Consider the following 20,076-nt stretch of genomic DNA (forward strand, 5'->3'; position numbering starts at 1 on the left):
TGATCAACATGCTCCAACATGGGGCCTCCCGAACCATAGAGTGGAACATTTAATGGACACACCAGACTGTCCTTGCATGGCCCTCCATACGCCTTTGCATAAATGCGCATTCCATCCACAATACACCCATGTCCACATATGCCCTGTCGTTAATGGTTCTTTAATCAGAGTGAGAGTTGAAACAAAGGAGCATGTTTGGAGAAAACTGCTTGTTCAGGATGTTTGCATTAATTGTGTGTAGTGCTCTGTCCTGACTAGTTGTGATTGGCGCGAGATACTTTTTTCCCCCCATTCTGTCCTCTTCATTTTAAGTAACGCTAACTTATTAGTCAGCACAATGAAAAGATAAACAAAACGACAGCATTTTTAACTGCCTTCAGTCCAAGCACCGTTCGTGAGACAAAAACACTGCAGAGAGCAGGAAAGCTTTGAATAGCTGTCATCGAGTTCTTTATTTTGATCTTGTTAGTGGAGTTCCTGTCGAGCAAACAAAATCACATCGGCATGGAAACAAAGAAGTCAGATAATCAAATGGTGGCCAGTGACGTCCTTACAGCCTTTGTTGATCATCAGAAATAAGTGGAGTTTTGGTGACTTGTTGAATGCGTTTCTTGTTATAAGTATATTGAGAAACGGTGAGGAAGGTCTTTGTTCTTTCGCTTACCTAAAGATATTCAATACACCAGAAGGTGATTCATGAATCTGGCTCCTTGTGATAATGAAACTCTTTGTCTCAAGCGCCCACCTAAACAAAATCTACTATGTCATTAATCAATTTCAAAACCGGTACATAGGAAATGGAAAGAGGCATTTAGCATCTCTGTATAGCCAGCCACACATAGGGTTTGTATTGCAACACCATCTTTAATGATTGTACTGTGTCAATACAATAGTATGTGCTGTCTGTTCTATCTAGCTGATTAGCTATCCTTTGCTTTGTTGTGACTTGACTTGTGATGTCATGACTCAGGGTTGAGATGAGCCATGAGTGAACAGATCCTGATTCTAGCTTGCAGCAATGCATGCTGTTAAAAAAAACAAACATATTTTCTCGAACACTGAAATGAGCAGATTTCCTGATGATATACAGCTATTCTCCTCCGTATGACGCATATATGAAGGACCCCCCCCCCCACACACACACACACACATATAAACACAGTTTATACACAAACATTTGACATAGTCAGCTTAATTGAATGTATAGTGTGCCCTTGAATGTGGTGTAACACAGTCTCGAGACTTGGCTTCAGCCTCTAACAATCCTAAGTACATGCTGCGTTCCCAGTCATGGCGCCAATAAAGACCATCAGAGCAGCACACACTTAACCCTGCAACCCTTAACAACTTCCTAATCCATACACCCGGTCTCCGCCTGAGATATGAGACGTACTCTTCCTTCTCATGCTCTTTTGTGCATGTGTGAGTTGAGTATACGTGCTCATACAATTACATAGAAATTGAGCGTGTGCGTTGAAGCCACGGCTCTCTTCCTTTCATTGCAGGTCTCGCCTTCAGTCTTATGTTTCACTCTGCAGGGAACACACACATAAACACACACACACACACACACACACACACACACACACACATCCATCTTCATAGGCAAGTCAGTCATCCATTTCAGCTTCAACTTTGGCCCACATCCACTGGTATGTCTGTATTCATGTATGTATGAATGCCAGAGAGGGAGAGAAGCGGGAGACCAAGGAGGAGAAAGACAACCAGTTGGGGGGCCATTTAGATTTCCATAGCATGCCATGCAGTGGGTTCATTGAGTTCACATGTGTGAACCCATTTGCCTGCAGAAAGGCAAGGTGGCCTGATCTCTCTCTTGTCCTGCTGCATGATGCAACGCCATATACAGCTCGGGGCATGTTCTCTTTTGAGTTTCAGAGTGAAGAAAAGTTGAACTCGGCAGCAGCAATCTGGGTTTCTTAGAAATGAAGATGTCTGCAGTGTTGGAACCTGCCTGTAGCACTTTTAAATTGATTCTTAGAAAACTGACTTATCACTGAGTGGAATCAGCTTGCACAGAGGGGTGTGGCTGGTCTCCCCCTGGAATAAATAAAACAGATCATTTGACAATTTCTCCCCCTCTCTTTTTTTATTTATCTCTCTCTTATTTCCTCCTCCATCCAGCAAGATTATATCTATCTCTAGTCATTATGAAAACCAGTCTGAAATATTTCAGTTGAACTCGTTCACACTGAACCGAATGTATTTTTGTATATGTATTTTGTATTTATTTATTTAGCACACATTAAATGGTGCAAGGAGGGAACGAAGCCGAATAGGCTCGTCACTTGATGACATTTAACCTTTCCCCTACCATATTTACTCTTTGCCTTGACTCAAGTTGTATCTTGCCAATAATCGTGTCTGAACTGCATTGACAGGGTTTGAGAATGTGGAACATGACAAGACAGAGTTTCTAATGTTTTTGTTTCGTCTTTGCACAAAGAAGAAATTACATCAGTGATTCAGTGCAACAAGGAATTCAGCATGCCAGTATTACAATTGAATAATTGTGTATGTTCCCTTGACATATTGTAAGAAACACCACATTTAAATGCACAGTATCAATAGGTACAGTCGCATTACCACTGCATCAAATCAGCGGTGTCACTGCCAGACGTTTTATGTCTTGTGTAAAAGGAATGTTGGCACTCTGATGGATTTGACGACTCAGATGCTTGCCAGAACTCCACTTGATTTAATTACTCAGTAGTAAACTCTACTTAAGTTCTAGTAGACAGGCTGATTTATGATTAGACCACACACATACCCAAGGTGCTCAGACAAATTAACTTTTGACTGTATCTATCCTTTTCTTTCGCTTATTTAGATCGGCCTCGGCTCAGAAAGCCAGCAGAGAAAAAGAAAGGCTCCAGCCCCTCCCCCCACCCCAGCCTCCATCACCCCAGGCCCTGATGACACTTTGACCTCTGCCTCTCCTACCCCTGATAGCCACGCTACTGAAACACCTACCCCAGCTGCCCTACATGAGTTGGCACAGTCAAACACTGTCTCTGCTACCACTGTGGTAATGCAAACGGTAAAGCCAGTCACCTTAAAAACAGCAGTACACCCTCCTCCACCTGTGTGCATCACCACCTCAACCCCCAACTCCCCGACCCCAAGCAGCAGCACCACCACCACCACCACCACCGAAAGCCTGGCTCTCCAGGATTCCAGCTCTGAACTCAGCCACAGCATCGACGACTCAGACGCTGACCTGGACCAGGCTGCTTCCTACTGCAGCAGCCTCACCAGCAGCACAGCAAGTGTGTCCGTGCCGGCCGAGCACACCACGAGAAGCTCCAGCAGTAGGGTGGAAGCGTTGGAGAAAGCCAGCAGCACAGCTGCCAAATTAAATCAAGAGGCCACCTCGGCCAGCAGCTCCAGTTCGGAGGCAGAGTTGGCCCCAAACCTGAGACTGGATGACACTGAGAACAACAGACACAGCGCAATGGGTAAATATCTATGAAAATGGCATAACAGACACGCTCTCTATGTTAAAGAAGTGAAACAGTCGGAGCCTGCAGACGTTTTTAAAAGTGAATGTCTGTTCCCTGGAGAAATGAGCTGTCACACTGCTGCAACGTCTGAAACTTAAGCTGTCAAGAATGAGTGTATTGTGTGTGTGTGTGTGTGTGTGTGTGTGTGCGTGCGTGGGTGCACGTCATGGCTGAAGTACAGGAACTAGTGGAGCTGGTTTTCATCATAGCCTATGAGACAATATAGTCCTTGTCTCTGCGCTTATCAATCCCTCACATTCTTCTTATCTCTCTCTCTCTCTCTCTCTCTCTCTCTCTCTCTCTCTCTCTCTCTCTCTCTCTCTCTCTCTCCCCCTCTTTATTTCTCTGTCTCATATGCATGCAGCCACTCTCACAAACCTTCAAAGCTGGCAGATGCAAAGACAGACGGATACATCATAGATTTAAACAGGATCTACTTGAACTTTAGCTGGCCTTTCATTGATCTTTATAGAACCTCCATCTTTCTCTGTAGCAAAGTGAGATTGCAGCAGAGGGGCTGTTGTGTCTGACAGGGGCAGAGATGAGAGGGCCACAGACCTCAGATGCGAAAGTCGAGGGTCCCGGAACGAGTTCAGAGTAAGGAGCATGGGAAGGTTTTGACAGCGGGATGACAGCGTAGCAAGGTAGATACTAGGGGACTAGAGGGGTTTAAGGGGAGGAGAATGATGGACAGGCAGATGAAAGCAAGAGAAAGGATGATGTATGAGGTGGTCATTGCATTAGTCAGGATAGAACAGACAGCATGTGGATCATTAATACATCTATACGCCTAGCTTTTTCTCACTATCCTGACACTGCTGACAGTGCAACACCTTCTCTCTTCTCTTTTGCTCTTCTTTTGTTCAATCTTCTGCGTTTCCCTGTACAATGTGAAAGAAAGTATTCACTGAGTTACAATGTGTATTCATAGCACAAGTTTTATTCTTAAAGCCACGTTCACTTTAACAGTCCTTTTTGGCCTGACACAGCCTCAACATCAACTTTTCACATGCAGCGACCAGAAACTAGGTGTTCTTGAGTGAAGCCTTAAAAGAAGTGCAATTTGTTACAGAGAAACACAACATAGTTGGCAGTTTCTGAGTAGCCGGTAGGTACACATGTCGGGGCGAGACAGCTGCACCCTGCGTGTACAGTGTAGGGTGGTGCCCCCCCGCTTGTATAGACAGAGACGTATAGTGCACGTATTAGGTGGCAGTTATTTGGTTAAATATGATTAATTTGAGGAAAATTGATGTGTAGTCCAAACTCTAAATGGAAAGCTTCAAAATAAACAGGTAGAGCTTCACACCATTTAACTAAAAGTAATGGTGAAGTATAGAATGACTCTTTTCAAAAACTTGTTTTAACACTACTGCTTATTTCTAATGGTTGCTTTTAGTGCCTTATATGAGGTAATTGTATTTACCTTAACTATTTAAACCATTGTAGTGTAAAAGCTTAAAGTCCCAGTCGTCAAGTCCGGTGGATCGAGGGCATTCTGTCAGATTTTGAATGTTTACAACTCTCACGCTTCTCCCCCATGACCATCGAGCTCCTTCCCCTCGACTTCATGCCCTTTATCACGGGCACCGTCGCAATCTCTCTTTTTTCCCTTATTTTCCACCGATGTTTTCTTTTCCTTGGTTGTTTTGGACCTCCTTGTTTTGGTTTTTAACCGAGGAATTGGAAGCTTGTTGCTACTTCCCTCCGCCTCCCCCGTGTGATAATGGAACGACCCGAGGGGGGAGGGGCTATGTGTGCACGAACACAGTCCTGCGTGCTGATTGGACAGGATGATCCAGGCTCTGACGATTCTTTGCGAAACAAACAACAGGCTCTATGTGCACATAGAGGCGCGCTTTTTCTCTAAAACCGGATGATTTATGTTGTTCTATCGGAGCATAGTGTCGGCTTCGGTGAATATGATCAAAAAAATGTTGCCGACTGGGACTTTAAGCCCAAGTAAATATATGCATCTGTCACATCATGTGCAAATATTCTTTTCACTACACAGCTTCAGCTTCAAGCAGAAAAGTCAGGGTAAAATGTAAAGGAGTGGTTCGCCTTTAAACCTACTCAACACAACTTCCACCGGTTGACATTAACAAAGTGATTTAGTGGAACAAGTTATCAGTGTGTGTGTGTGTGTGTGTGCGTGTGTGTGTGTGTGTGTGTGCGCCTTTCTTTATGACAAATATCCAAACACAGTGACAATAATAATTGAGATCAAATTGTTGAAGGAGAAGCATTCACGATTGTTTTAGGGTTTAATGGATTTAGATAAAAATACCACAGTGGCATTAGTTTGCAGCGAGGAAATAAAACACCACTTCTGCTCCTGATATACATTTATTAATATTCCAAGTTTTTAAAGGATTTAACTGGAGTCAAAAGTAACTACAAACTGTCACTTTTCCTGAAACTTAACAGCTGATACTTGCCAGACCTTTGTTGCCAAGGTTGGGCCCTCCACTACAATCAGCAGCCAAGTGAATTCCATGAAATGTGAAATTTCCCAGGAGAAATGGTAAAAACCTTCCAAATGAATGGACTGTAAACACAGGAGTCGCTTGCAGCACTTTTAACAGTGATAACCTCCATGGCCCAGCAGACAAGGGAAGGAGTTCTTCCCACAGAAACTCAAACTCCATCACCAGAAAACCCAAGGATAAAGAAACCACTATTTGCATAACAAGCAGTTTCTGAGAAGCACAAAAACACACAAGCCAATCTGTTGCCAGAATACAGACAATGTTTTCTGTGCTACTTTCCGTTTGATAAGACTTTTGCATGTAATGTAATGTTTGCGCCAAATTCCTGATTTTTATTCCAAACGTGACCGTCAGTGCCTGCCCTGCATGCGTGCTGTTTCCCCTACAGGAGCTGCTGATCGACCAGCGCCGCCCAAACCTCGTCGCTCCCCAGCGCAGGAAGCACCACAGCTTGTCCTACCCCCTACCCTGTCCTCCCCTCCCACTGAGCCCACTGAAAGCAACTCCCCGCGGAGGCCCATGGAGATGGAGGGAGCAGCTCCTCAGTGTAGGTTCCAGATGGACTGCCTCCCCCTTTTTCCTTCACTCTTTCTTTTCTTTCCTAGAAGTTGCTCTCCCGGTTTTCTAACTTCAGTTTTATTTGTCCCAATCAGAACAAAAAACCTTTTTGTGTGTGTGTGTGTGTGTGTGTGTGTCCTCCTCACATGCTTTCCATCTCTCCACAGGCAGCTGAGTTGTTAAGTGATACTAGGTCCATGTGAGGTCAAGGTGCTTCATATCTATAAATGTCAATGTGGTGCGTCCTGTTATTTCTTCAGGGTTCAAAAGGTCGGGACTGAGGACAACACCAATCAACTGGAGTGCCTTTTTTTGTTGTATTTTTTACAGTGCAGTATATTAGATGCATAATGGAAGACTTTGTTAAGTGATGCTGAACCGTATGTAATCCAGCTTGTGTTTCTATGTTTTCTCTGCGTGATCAGGCAAACTGGACAAAATACTATTGTTTTGTCCTAAATTTCTTCTTTACTTTTAGTTTTTTTCTCTGGATTCTTCTCTCATTTCCAGCACCTGCTCATGATCTATTCATCCCAAATCTCACCTGTTCTTTTCTTTACTCCCCTCCCCCACCCTGCTATATAGTGTACTGCTGTGGGCCTGTGCGTCTGCGCTCCAAACACTCCTGAAGTCTCTCTGGCTTGACCCTACCATCGTCCAACAATCCAGACCAATCACCTCCCTTTGCTTCTCCTCGGCCCCTTTTATTTCTGCTGGACTCCCCTCTGATGTTCACCACCCTCCTCTCATTCTTTAAAGAAATCCTCACTGTTTCTTCTGTACTCTTGTATTTTGTCGTCACAGTCTCATTGCTATTGTCATGTCAGTTGTCATCATTTCTATAACTTGCTTTCACGTGTGTCACAGTACCTCACAGAAGCCACTTTGCTGGAACCTAAACTACATCTGTCCTTGTGATGGTTTGGATTAGATTTTTGTTGAGGATGCAAAAGGCAGCAAATGAAAGCAAGTAGAGCTCTCCAATTTCACTCTGAAAACAATCTTGTTGTTTTGTTTTTTTTACAAATGGATGTATATACTGTTTTGTAAGGTGGTTTTGTATTTCAACTCGATCCCTCCGGTTGTTATTGATTATGCATGAGATCAGAGCGGAGTTAAAAGTGGACACACAGAATGTGGCCAGAAGATTATCCAAAGACAGATGAGCGAAAACCCTGGACGTATCAGTTACAGCGTGATTGATGAGTGACATGCTCAAATGAGGCTATGAGGCAAGGCCATGCGATATCTACCAGCCAATATTTTTGTAATGCGATATCTGCAGATCAATAGTTGGACAGCGTATGTTTCTCTGTCTGTGCTCAGTGTTGTGGCTTGGTTTGGAAATCTCACGCCTGAATGCACGCTGCCTTCGGCAATATTATGGAAAGGGTGATCTATCAATGACATGTTGCTTTTAGGTAGTGGTGCCTCATGCATTTTAAAGTTAAGTAGATGAAATAAGAGACCTTTCCAATGAGAACTCACAGCACTCTACTTAGAAAATAGAATGACACTGCACTGATTTGTTGTTGGATTTGTGTTATTAGTATAGTGGAGGCTTTCAGATGCATGAATGCTTCGGTTTGTGTTCCAGAGATCATTTGGATCTTTGGCTGAAGAAATTCAAGACACTTGGTGTTTAAGAGAAGACTGTGTCATTAAACAACTGGTTTACAATTATGAGCACTATATTATTAGATACATGTTTTAAAAATGCTCTTTTTGTGGTGACTATGTTAAGAGAATGGAGCCCTTGTTTTTATCACATGACTTGTTCTGTTACCATATGAATGCAATTATTGTGATGTCACAGAGTCTAACCGGTTTATGTAGGTAACATAGGATTTGTCCACTTCAGTTCTGGTACACATGTGTAGCCTAGCAACGGGATGAGTACTCATTGGGTTGTGATAGTGAACACACACTTATCTGTAAAGGTAATCTGTGTTTTGATTTGAAAAACAGAATATGTGTTTGAAAGCCAATTTTCAATTAAAACAGTTGAAGACTGGATCACGATGCAAGGTGTTTGGTTTGGGATTGTCGCCGGATCGCCATTGTTTGATTTTGATAAATAACACTTCCACGTGATTATTGATTTGCTTGGGACACGTTTTGTTGGCTTTAACCGAAGCATGTGCCTAAGGTCATATTGAGTAGGAAGTTTGAGAACCCTGTACGGGGGGTTTAGTTGTGTGTGTTTGTAACGCATGCGCGTACGTGTGAAAACACGTGTGTGCATACGTGCATGTGTGAGTGTGTGCCGATTGTGGCTGTAGCTGGCATGACTACGCTGTTGCTGGGAAGGAGCTGGGAGGACAGCCCCGTGAGTCATCACCACATCTCCTGGAACGGAGTGTTCTCGCCACACCATTAGGGTCAGGCCCACATCTGACAGGCCTCGCACACAGACACTCATAGGAAGACATATTGGAGCATGATGCAAATGCATGGCACACACTCGCAGATACCTGACATTACAAACAAGGTCGCTTACTGTTAAACTAGTTTTCCGGAATCCCCCATCGAGTCAGCGCCATGCACGCTGGCTGGGCTGCTGAAAACCTAATGAATGGTACATTGATTTTTATTCTCTTGGCCTAGAGTTCAACAAGATCAGTAACAGACTAAATACGTTGTGCAAATCCCGCAGGGCTGACCAGAGCATGACTGTACTAAAAAGATGACAGGGTATGAAGCAATACTATCTTGCACTGGAATCTAAAACAGTACCGTAAAAATCTGATTAAAAGGGTTTGTTTACAGTAAGTCCACCCACACATCATTAAAGCTGTTTTATCAAGCCACAAGTGGTCGCGCTCCAGCCTTGTGTTTGTTTATTTGGCTTGTGTTCTCTGGGTTGATGCGTGTGTGGTGTCAGAGTGAATGTCGAAACTAACGTAAACACCTCCTCTGTTTTCCTCCATCGCTTGCTCTTCTTGCTGTGTTTCTTTTCAAACACATGTCCTGGTGATTTGTTGTGCTGTTGTTTTCTGTGTTTTTCCATGCGGGGTTGGTGGATTTGTGAAAAATAAATGAGGCCTAAAAGTTTTTTGAAGTCAATGCATGGCATGTGTGAAAAAGAAACTAAACCTTAATGTTGTGGCTTATTTCAACTATCAATTTCTACCCAATCACAAACTGGTTCAGTCCTTTAGTTTCACAATACATAAGCTTCGGCCGTAGGAAACCCATTGATTTGGATGCTGAAGTTGCTAACAGTGTAGTGATAACATCTGATTCATCCTTCTTCTCTCCCAGCTTGGCTCCATTCCTTGCAAAGCTCCACAGCCAGTTGCCGGAAACCAGAAAGTGAAACACCTGAGGAGGAGACCGTGTCTTTGGGCAGCAGCACCTGCAGTGGCAGCAGCCTGCCGGACCAGGGTTACGCTGCCTCTGAGGGCATGGCAGAGGGCGAGGACTCGGGGATGGTCAGTTCTCCATCTGACACCCAACCCACATCCCCAGATGGGAGTTTGTCCCTGGATGGAAGTAGTGGAGGTGGACGGGAGAGACTGTTGGGACCAGTGCGGGACAATTCCAGTGACAGCGATGAGGGATGTGCCACCTGGGGATCAAGAAGCAGGTAGAGAGGAAGTCATGAGAATCCCAGAAAGAGGAGGCATGGAAGTAGGGGCTAACAAGAGTGAGGGAGGAAAGTAGAATGAATTGACAAGCATATTCTGTATATCCATATTTATCGAGTCGATCATCTTGATAGACTGCTTCCCAGTATTCACTTTTTGCCAACTCCTACTTATCTTCTATCTCAAATATTTCTCATTGCAGTCACCTTTTATTTTTAAAAAAGATTTTTAATAAATCCTCGCTGCTGATCTGAGTCAGCCTTACCACCAATAACTACTACCTGCCTAAAATGATCAGTTGGATTCTTGCATTTGATGATCAAGTTGAAGAGTAAACAATATTTTCGCTTACAGGGTGAACCATCACTTTTTCAGCTAACTACAGAAGTCTTTCCAGTGTTTAAACTGTGCCAGCACTAATAACCAAGAGCACTTCCCGCCATGTGTTATATTTGAGTTGTTGTCAAATCTGGCACCCTCAACCTTTAGTGTCAGGCTTTCATAGTTATAGCTCTAGGCCCTTATTCAAAGGATTTTGTGGAAAATGAATGCTGCCCAGATCACTTTTCACCTTTTAAGTTGTTATGAAATGTGTATGGTAATGTGCCTAGACCAGGGATCTGGATCGATGCTCTTAGAAACTTCATGAATCCAGGGTCTGGTCTGCTGCTGCTGGCTCCTCAGTATTCCAGGAAAGCACTATAACCCTGTTTTCTCAGAATCATTGAGGAAAGAAGACCAATCCAAGTCTCGTCTATTTGGTTTGGCCTTTTCCTTGCAATTTGTTATAGCTAAAATGCCAGTAAATCATGAGAATGCTCTGTTGATCCCTTGAAGAGAGTTTAAACTGTGGTAATAATATCTTTACAGCTACATGTTACCAAACAAACAGGCTCCAATACAAATGGAATTCAACTTTGAACACGCACAAAATATTTCAAAATAACACTTATGCTTTCTTTCTGGAAGTGTGCCAGATGTAACAACAGCATCAAATAAGCATTTCATAACAGCTGTTTGGTGGTGACTGTTAAGAATCATGGGGAGTGCTGCATTATGGCTGCTCCTAAGCACCAATCTCTTTTCTACAATATGAATGCTATTAAATGGTGTATGAATGCTATTAAATGGTGTGTGTGCAGATGTATTTTTGAAATGTGTTTGTATGTATCATCCTCAGGCACAAGGACATTAGCCCACAAGCAAAGTCAGGCAAGTTAAAAGAAAATTATGAAGAGGACCCAGAGCTCACAGCCCAGCTCCATCAGACTTTGGCAGACTTTGAAGCGGACCTAGCAGGTGAGGGAGCATGGCATAGGCCACATTTCAGCCTTAATCTTAAACTAGATTTATGGGGGATTTTCATGGAGGTGTCGTGGCAGTCCGGGAGTACATGCTTGTAACACTGGAATCAAAGTGTACTGAAGTTCAGTAAATGATTAAACCGGTTCATCATCACAACACTGCAACACTGCTTTTGTCATATACCCAAAGTTATGCTATAAATATGAAGTTTGATGTAAAAGGGGTTAGAAATGTTTCTCATTGACAACAAGTGATTACCAAACTCAGTGAACAGAGATAAGTAATAGCCATGGTAATCTGCTTAAAAATCAAAATGTGCCTAAAGTATAAAATGTGTGTAAATATTAATTCCCGTTTCTGCTTTTCCAGATCACATAGATCTAGTCTCGGCGAAGGAGACCCCCTATACCATGTCTACAGATAGTAATGAGGTTCCAGTCTCAGTAGTGGACATGGATGTGCCAGTCACAGCCATAGATGAAGTACTGGAGGACTATGAATGTCACATTGTTGAAAATGAGACAAAGTCACTAATGAGGATTGAGTCAGCTGGCAGCAAAGGTACAATGAACAATACATGCATTCACTGACAGTGTAGTGCTTTTTGATATCAATACAATAAAGTTATGCACTCTATTTGTATTTTAAATGGACTTTTTCTTACCCTGTCTTATCACAGGTCCAAGCTTCTGTCACCAGTCCAGTGTGGAGCCACAGAACAAAAACAACAATGCTTGTACAACCCCTGACAGTAATAAAAACAGCAGTGCAAACACTAAGCAGCCGTCTCAACCCGAGCAGCATAGGAAGTCACTGAATAAAAAGGATGAAAAGATAGCTGGGACAAAAATGAAAGAGATGGTTGCTACTAACACTAACAGAGTGAAAGAGGATTCACAAAAAATTACATCAGCAGCAAAATCGAATGTGGACCAGCAGAAACACAGCAGGGGCACTGAGATCAAACCTGATCCTGTGGAAAGTAATGCTCAATCTTTTCAAGAGAAGAAGTCTGTTCTTCCACCAACCGGTCCGAGATTAGCGTCTTCAGAGAAAGATGAAAAGACGCACCGAGTTTACCAAAACTCCAGCCCGAATACTTCACACGGTCAGATCACTCGTAACGTCACATCACGCTTCGGTTTGAAAACGTTCACTGTGGTCCCTCCCAAACCCTCCGTAACGCAGCCTGCTACGGGTGGGTCAGCTGTCATATTAACTGTCGGTGCCATTAAGATTGACGATCAGGGAAACATGGTGAAGGGGGGTATCTCCCGGAACAAAGTCAGCGGTTCATCAGAGCCTGGAATGAATTCCAGTGAGGGGTGTCCTCCTCTTGAAAAAGCCAAAGCTTTCTGGAGCTCAAATGAGAGACAAGAAAGTTCTGTGCCCCACAGCAAAGATCTCATTGATAAGGCTAAAGAGAGCACAGATGGCCTGAAGTGTACTCCCACTGAGATCTCAGGAACTACTTTGAAGATAAGTAACACTGAGGACCTAAAGACGTTGCAGACTTCGCTGTATAAACATGCAGAGCTAGTCCACCCTAAAGAGATGGTCAAAGAAGAAGCTAAAGGACCAGCGAGAGCCATCAAAGTTGCAAAAGAAGAGGTGGAGAGCAAGATTTCAATGTCCAAAAATGTTCAGCAGCCAAGTATTAAACCTGCCCTTCCCCCTCCCGTCCTTCCAGATCTGAAAAGAGACCTGTCCTTCCTTAAACAATCCAGGCGAACCTCAAGCCAATACGTGGCGTCTGCCATCACTAAATACACCCCAAAGCACCAAATACACCTCCCGGCTAAACCCAACTCCGTCCCTAATGTACATGACTCATCTGCTTTCTTGAAATCACACACGGTCGGTTTCCAGAGATCAGGTCGATCCATAAAAGTGAATCCACACCAGTCTTCCTGGTCATCGTTGTCAGATAATAAGGAGAATGATTCTGCTTCTAAGTCCAACCCGGCCGGTCCTAAGAGGTCCATGAGCTTCCCAGAGTACGTGTCAGACAGCCAGAGAGATTTTGGAGACGTGAGACCAGACAGCAAAGGATTTGGAAGTTGTGTTGGATCCACCAAAGAAAGCTCTAATACGCTGGAAACAGAAACAGCCCAGAAAAGGCACATTCAATTGTGTGGCCCCGCCCACAAAAGTATGATCGCCAATACTGACAGAGATAATATTAGACAAACTCAGCTGAGAAGCCCAAGCCCTGCAGAAAGCAGTCCTCTGAACTCATCTGCCAAACCACCCACAGTCCCTAAGCCGGTATCCCAAGGCCAGACAAGAGTAAGTAAAACCTGTATTAGAAATATTGCATGTAAAGAAAAAAAAGAGTTGTTACTGTAAATAACAGTGTACTCAACACATCTTTTCTTCAGAACATGAGGGACATGACCAAGGCAAACAGCCATCCAACACCTGATGGAAACCCACAATCTTCTGTCGCCGTGTCAGAGGGCTTAACATTGTTTGGGCCAATTAAAAAGTTCAGACCTGTGATCTCTAGATCTATCGAGAAAGACACGTCTCTGCACAGCAGCCTGATGGAGGCGATCCAGACAGGCGGAGGCAGGGACAGGCTCAAGAAGGTGAGAGAGCATACTATAGTATAGGGATGGATTGATGTATGGATGAGAAGGAGAGAATATATATATGTATATATATATATATATACACACACACACACACACACTGTATATTACTGGCAGTCTACATTTATAGTGTCAGTAAAAGACATTATTCAAAGAAAGGCAGCTCTATTGATTTCCCTCTTTTTATCACTATTAGATAACAACTTCTGGTCCCAGCCACATGAAGAAAGCATCTTACATTGAGGAGGAGAATGAGAGGTCTGCTCTTCTGGCTGCCATTAGAGCCCAGAACAACTCCGGAAGGCTCAGGAAGGTAAAGTACTCTCACAGCTAGTGCATGGGGGTGTGGTAGGGAGATAAAACCTAGTCCTACAAAGCCACAGTAAGATGAATCATAATCCATATTCTGTGACTTTTCCTCAAGTGCCATAATGAGATTTACATTCTTGATTAATTGAGAAATGTCTTGGCAACCGTTTGATGGGTTGCTTTGAAATTTGTTTGGGATATTCAAGGTCCCTAGAGGATGAATCCTACTGGCTCTGGCAACCCACTGACTTTTTTTCTAGCACCAACATTACTCAGCTGTGTAAATTTAAAAAAAAAAACGTACATTTTAACATGCTATCATGATGAACAGCCTTGTGCCATGTTGCCATGCTGACTTAACAGTAAAAAAAAAAGTACAGCCTCACAGAGCCACTAGTACGTATATATTCGTAGTCACGTGTGTTTATTGCAATAACACCGAGGATAAGAAGTATGGTTATTAGGAAATATGAACGCTTAACTCTTCGTCTGCGTCGTTAGCAGCTTAGGGAACCATGCGTGAACCCAGTTATGCAAGCGTGAGTGTCTATTTCCATCTGTCTGTGTGGACTGTGAGCTGTGGTTTGCTGTCTTGTAAGAACCCATGTGGAATGAAAGGGGCACAAAAACGTGGTGCTGGAGTTGAAACATCTGCGGTTCTATTCTGGAGGTTCCTCGCCAGAAGTGGAATCTCTGGAATGCTGCATGACTAAATCAGACTCCTAACCGTGTCCAAAAAAAATGTGGATAAATAAAGAAAACTAGATTAACTGTGTATAACGGAGTTTCACAAATAAATAAGAAATATAAAATGCAGAAATATTAGAACAGTAAAGGATTTGCTTAGAATAGAAAGTGTCAGAGTTTGACATCAGATGCCTTTGCGTGTTAGGCTATGAGTGTCAGTTTATGAGTCTAGAGCACCGTTTGACTCCTGTGTGTCCTACAGACCAAATCTGAGGCTGCTGACGAGCTTGAGAAGACCAGGAAGTCGACCTCTGAGGAGGAGAGAGGTGCAGGCCCTCCTTCCTCTCCCTGTCCTCCCTCTTTGACTCGCACTTTCCCTCCTGTCTTTACCCCACCGCCACCAGCACCTATGTTTGCACCTCCACCTCCTCCCCCTGTCTTGCCCAAGGCTAAGCCAAGCGCTGTGGTGCATCCAAGTGCTAACGCCCCCGTGAACCCCAGCTTGGCCAGGGAGGCTATGATGGAGGCCATTCGCTCTGGATCTGCTGCTGAGAGGCTAAAAAAGGTACTAATACAGAAGACAATCACCCTCTGTTTACACCAAAGAGTGAAAGTTGTTTCAGAACTCTTGTACTTGTTGTATTTTCAGTTCTACAGTTGCTTAAAGAAAACACAGAGATGAGGGTTTAGAGTTATATTTAAATGACATCAGAGGCTATTGTCTCATCCGTTCTGTGTGCAGAAGAGGGGAAAATAGATAATAAAAAAATAATAATAAATAGATAGATGGTGAAGAAATGAAAAGTAAAACAAGACAAGACAGCCTAAACTAATGAAAATTCAACATTAGCACAGCAAGTGATGAATATCTTAATGATTCTATTTTTTTTCCATGAGTCTTGGTGCACAAGACGGAATAATTTCAACCAGAGAGACTCTTATTAAAGAGAAGAGGGAGGGAGAAAAAACTGAGAGGGGTGCTAAAAAGGCAGATACAGCACATCTTTGGTCTGGTTTCTCACGTCTTCCCTCGTTGGGAGACAACGTTGGCAGAACAAAGCTCTCCTGTGGTGTGGCAGCCGGGAAACTGGAAATGATTCGCAGATTGTTCACAGATTCATCTGACAGCCATACTGTACTGCTGTGTGAATATTTCCACGAGATAAAGTTCAATTTCAGGTCAGCAGTTGTGTAAAAATTGAGTTGACAGAAAGGTTTCCCGATTATTGTTTTCACGTCGTTTAAATCACATGGGAAGGCATGAATAATGTTTAAGAGGAGAAAAATAAGGAAAAGAGAAGCTTTAATGAGGTAAAGAATATTTTTAGTTTAGGTCATTTTTCCCGTGTCCAGTTAGACGCCACAAAATCACAGAACCTGATATATTATTTTCAGCGTGCCATGAACTATTGTCCCCGTCATTACCAAAGTGGAGCATTACCAACGTGACATGTTGTCTCTCTTTAAACTAGGTCGCTGCGCCCACAAAGACAGTCCAAGTGAATGGCAGACTGGGAACAATCCAAGCAACCTCCTCAACGCTCCCTCAGCAATAGGAGGGGAAGCCCACAGCACCGCAACACGGAATACATTTATCATCATTATTATTAATTCATTTCAGTTTCTGGTTGTTGTTTTTCTTGTTTTTTTGTTTTGTTTTTTAGGTCATTGTACTTTTGCGACAGACATTTGGAAAACTGGAATGAGTGACATATTTTTGATGGAATGCTATTTGGAAGTTTTGGGGAACATCATACGAAAAGAGGCTTCATCATGCTGGCTACTGGTCTGGGGCCCCATGCTTAAAGTGATGCACTAAAACTCAAGAAATTAGTATAAAAGGGTGAATGACTTTTTCTAGTATGTTGAATATTGCTCTCTTAGTAGCCAAACAGCAGTAACATCTACCTGATAAAGGTGTCGCATATGAAAGTTAATTCCACTCATAATATCAGATCTCTCAGTTAGCTTCTAACAAGCTTGCTGGAAAGAGTTTATGTCCGTTTTTATAACATACGTTCCTATTTTGCCATCTGTACTTGAATTCAGTAGTTTTAACTGGAACGTTGTACAAACTGTGTGCCAATGAAAGCAGATTGAAATGGTTTATTCTACGTTCAAATCTTTTTTTTTTTTCATGTTTTAGTTCTTATCTCTTTTTTTTTATACAGTTAAGTTATGGATGCCTTATACTATTGCTCAGTCAGTGTTATGTATATGATGTTTTCCTGTAAAAATTCCATATGGGGTGCAATATGTTGGATCTGATGATGTTTCCAGATTTGAACTACTTAATATTTGTTCAAGAAATTAAGATAACTGAAAACTTAAGTACACTTTAGAAAAATAATGGATAGATTCATTAAGAATGTTTGATTTTTTTTTTTTTTTTTAATCCAGATCTGGTCCACAATGCCAACTTCTACAGTTCTTGGTCGTGACTGACTAGTGCCTTCTAGCTCAAATATACTGCTGTTTTTAGCCTCCAACATTTGTGCTGCTATACAAATATATTTGTATAGCAGTGATATGACTGACTGTGCCTTTGATGTAACTAGATAAGTAGGAGAAATTGAGATTAACCCTTCCTAGACATTTCAACACTGTTGAAGCACTCTTAGTGAAGTATATTCATGGTGGATGTCGCCGCGAGCACAGAGATCAAATAACTAAACGGCAAGTCACTACCAATATGTAGTGTCTATGTAAACAAAGCACCAGTCATAGGAAAGAAGTAGTTTAGATTATCTATGTCTTTGATGTAGCTAAGTGCTTTTGGATTCCATTGTGCTCCACTGAAGAGGAAGTTTACAGTATGAAGTAGCATTGGTTGACAGAGGGAGAGTGGACCGCTGCCATTAAATGGTGTTGCTGTGGATAAAGAAGGATGTCTATGGGGACTCATCTGTAGAATGAAAAACCTAGAGCATCCATATTCAGGTGTAAACACTTGCTGCTGTGGATTGTGAGATAAATCTGAGTTAAGGGAATTGAAGTCCTAGTTTTATAGAGATTTATGTTCATTCATGCTCAATTTCAAAACACTTAAAATATTTGTATTATTTTATGTTTGTGAAAACCTAAAGAGATTTTCTGCTTTTTTTTTCTCTAACTAGAAGGGACTATTTCATTTTTGTTAGGTGGTTTCATCTACACGCAATAGCCTAAAGCACGTTGTAGCATTGTATATTTTGTACACTAAAGAATGATCATCGCAGTGAAAGATTTGATTTAAATCTTTAATAGAGAGCTATTTCACTGATAGTGTGAATATTTTATAAGCTATTGCTTTTCAAAGTTTTAAGTGCACATTGTTTTTTTGGAAAGGTTGCACATTTTTTGTCTACCCTCATTTTTGATTCAATAAAGCATTTTGCAATCAAGTGAAAAATTATTTACAGAATTTAATACATTCCTGTATTGTATCTTTATTCAATCAGAATTTGTCATTGTGATGTGCCTGTGCCATTCCCAGCACCGTGGATGCAGACTGTGGTCATCCTGCTGTCCTTATGGAATATATTGTAACCTCTCTCTCTTTTTGCCACATCACAGATGAGCTACTATTCCAGATAGCACTCATGACCCTGACTCATCACTATGTGGTCACATGAAATGACTCAGAACTTCACCCAAACCTGCATTCCTGATTTCTGAAATGCTAGTCATTGTGCCCCTCCACCTTCCACCAGTGACTGCATGTACACATTAGTTGCAAACCCACACAGAAGTACACAGTGCAGACACATCGGTGGATAAATGTCAGTGGTCTTTGATCTCATTGACTGAGAGGAAGTGAAGTGACATAAACCTACGCTTTCGATCGGCTCACCCATTCTTAACAAATGCTGGATCTCTTTAAAAAACAATCTTCTTTTCAGTGCAAAGTTGTAACCAGATAGAATGTGAGTTACTGCAACTTAATGGCCTGGTTTTCAGAGATGTAAAGTAAAAGCTGGCAGTGGAATAAGGCAGAGTGCATAAGGGCGATCTTGGCTGCGTTGGCCAGAGAGAGCTGTAAATTCCTGCAGAGGACCACAGGCTCTTTTGTGGGTCAAAATCCATGCTCACTCTACAGTAATTCTAATCTGCTTTACAAATCTCTGAAGAGTATACTGGGTGGATGTGTGTCCGTGTGTGAGTGATATTTCTAAGTATGTACGTGGGTTTGAGCCTGTGTTATGGTTCCAAACCATATAAAACCGACAACATAAATAACCTCTGAATCAAGCATTACCAGAAGATCACACCACATAATTCAAGACAATTCAGTTTAGTTTTGGCTTTGGTGACGCGTAAACAACCTTATTGGTTGAGCTTGTTGCCATAAAAGTTTCATATTTAGGGCCTAAGGCTGGCCACTTTGGTGAAAGCCATTCCATCACTGCGTCGGCTTATATTACACAGCTTTGTTGGTCTTGGCTGGCTGACTTATGAGTGATGGACACGGTGAAGCCGACTACCAGCAGGGGTTTGTGTTGACTTTGTTTTCTGATGTGGGGTAGTCTACTATGTATCTGATCAATCACTTTCAACAAAAGGTCTGTGTGCTGCTGAATGTCTGATGAAGCAAAATCACCATAATGGATGTTTACTTAATGTCTCAGTGTCGGTCTCACAGGAAGAATGCTTTGTCGCCCGGTGGCACCCGGAATATGAGTGACATGATAATGTGTGTTTGTTTGTAAGTATGTGCATGATGCAACGGCAACACAATGTCTGCTCTTTGAATGCGTGCATACACACTGAGGGGCACACCGTGTGAGCCCCCCGCCACTGTTGTCCTGATCCAGACTCGTACACACATCTCAGGAATGATGACCTTTTGTACTTCAGACTCCCATGGTGTGTTCTCATCACTTAAGCTTATCCAAGTCTGAAATATCACATGCATGCAAAATGAAGTGAACGCAGGGTTATCCCCGGTGTCACGTCAGTCTGAGGCAAAGCTTTATCTTGACAGTGCTGCGGGCTTCTATTCCTTTGGTGCGTGTCACTCCCAACAAATCTATTGTTTATA

General features: G+C 42.5%; 1 protein-coding gene across 3 annotated transcripts in view; it reads left to right on the forward strand.

Annotated features, from left to right (window-relative positions):
* Positions 1–18,807, forward strand: part of cobl (cordon-bleu WH2 repeat protein) — a 50,898-nt gene extending 32,091 nt beyond the window's left edge. Inside the window, exons 8-17 of one of the 3 annotated variants that reach the window (XM_084026657.1) lie at positions 2,849–3,476; positions 6,402–6,560; positions 9,836–10,160; positions 11,342–11,460; positions 11,836–12,027; positions 12,146–13,755; positions 13,848–14,057; positions 14,257–14,373; positions 15,319–15,621; positions 16,529–18,807. In XM_084026657.1, coding sequence (XP_083882783.1) covers positions 2,849–3,476; positions 6,402–6,560; positions 9,836–10,160; positions 11,342–11,460; positions 11,836–12,027; positions 12,146–13,755; positions 13,848–14,057; positions 14,257–14,373; positions 15,319–15,621; positions 16,529–16,612 — 3,747 coding nt within the window. In that variant the 3' untranslated portion in view covers positions 16,613–18,807. The remainder of the gene's footprint in view (positions 1–2,848; positions 3,477–6,401; positions 6,561–9,835; positions 10,161–11,341; positions 11,461–11,835; positions 12,028–12,145; positions 13,756–13,847; positions 14,058–14,256; positions 14,374–15,318; positions 15,622–16,528) is intronic. The other 2 variants (XM_084026656.1, XM_084026658.1) reach the window with 2 other exon arrangements.
* The last annotated feature ends 1,269 nt before the right edge of the window (positions 18,808–20,076 follow it).

The sequence above is a fragment of the Eutrigla gurnardus genome (genome assembly GCF_963514095.1).
Source record: "Eutrigla gurnardus genome assembly, chromosome: 14".
In the NCBI taxonomy this organism is placed as follows: Eukaryota; Metazoa; Chordata; class Actinopteri; order Perciformes; family Triglidae; genus Eutrigla; species Eutrigla gurnardus.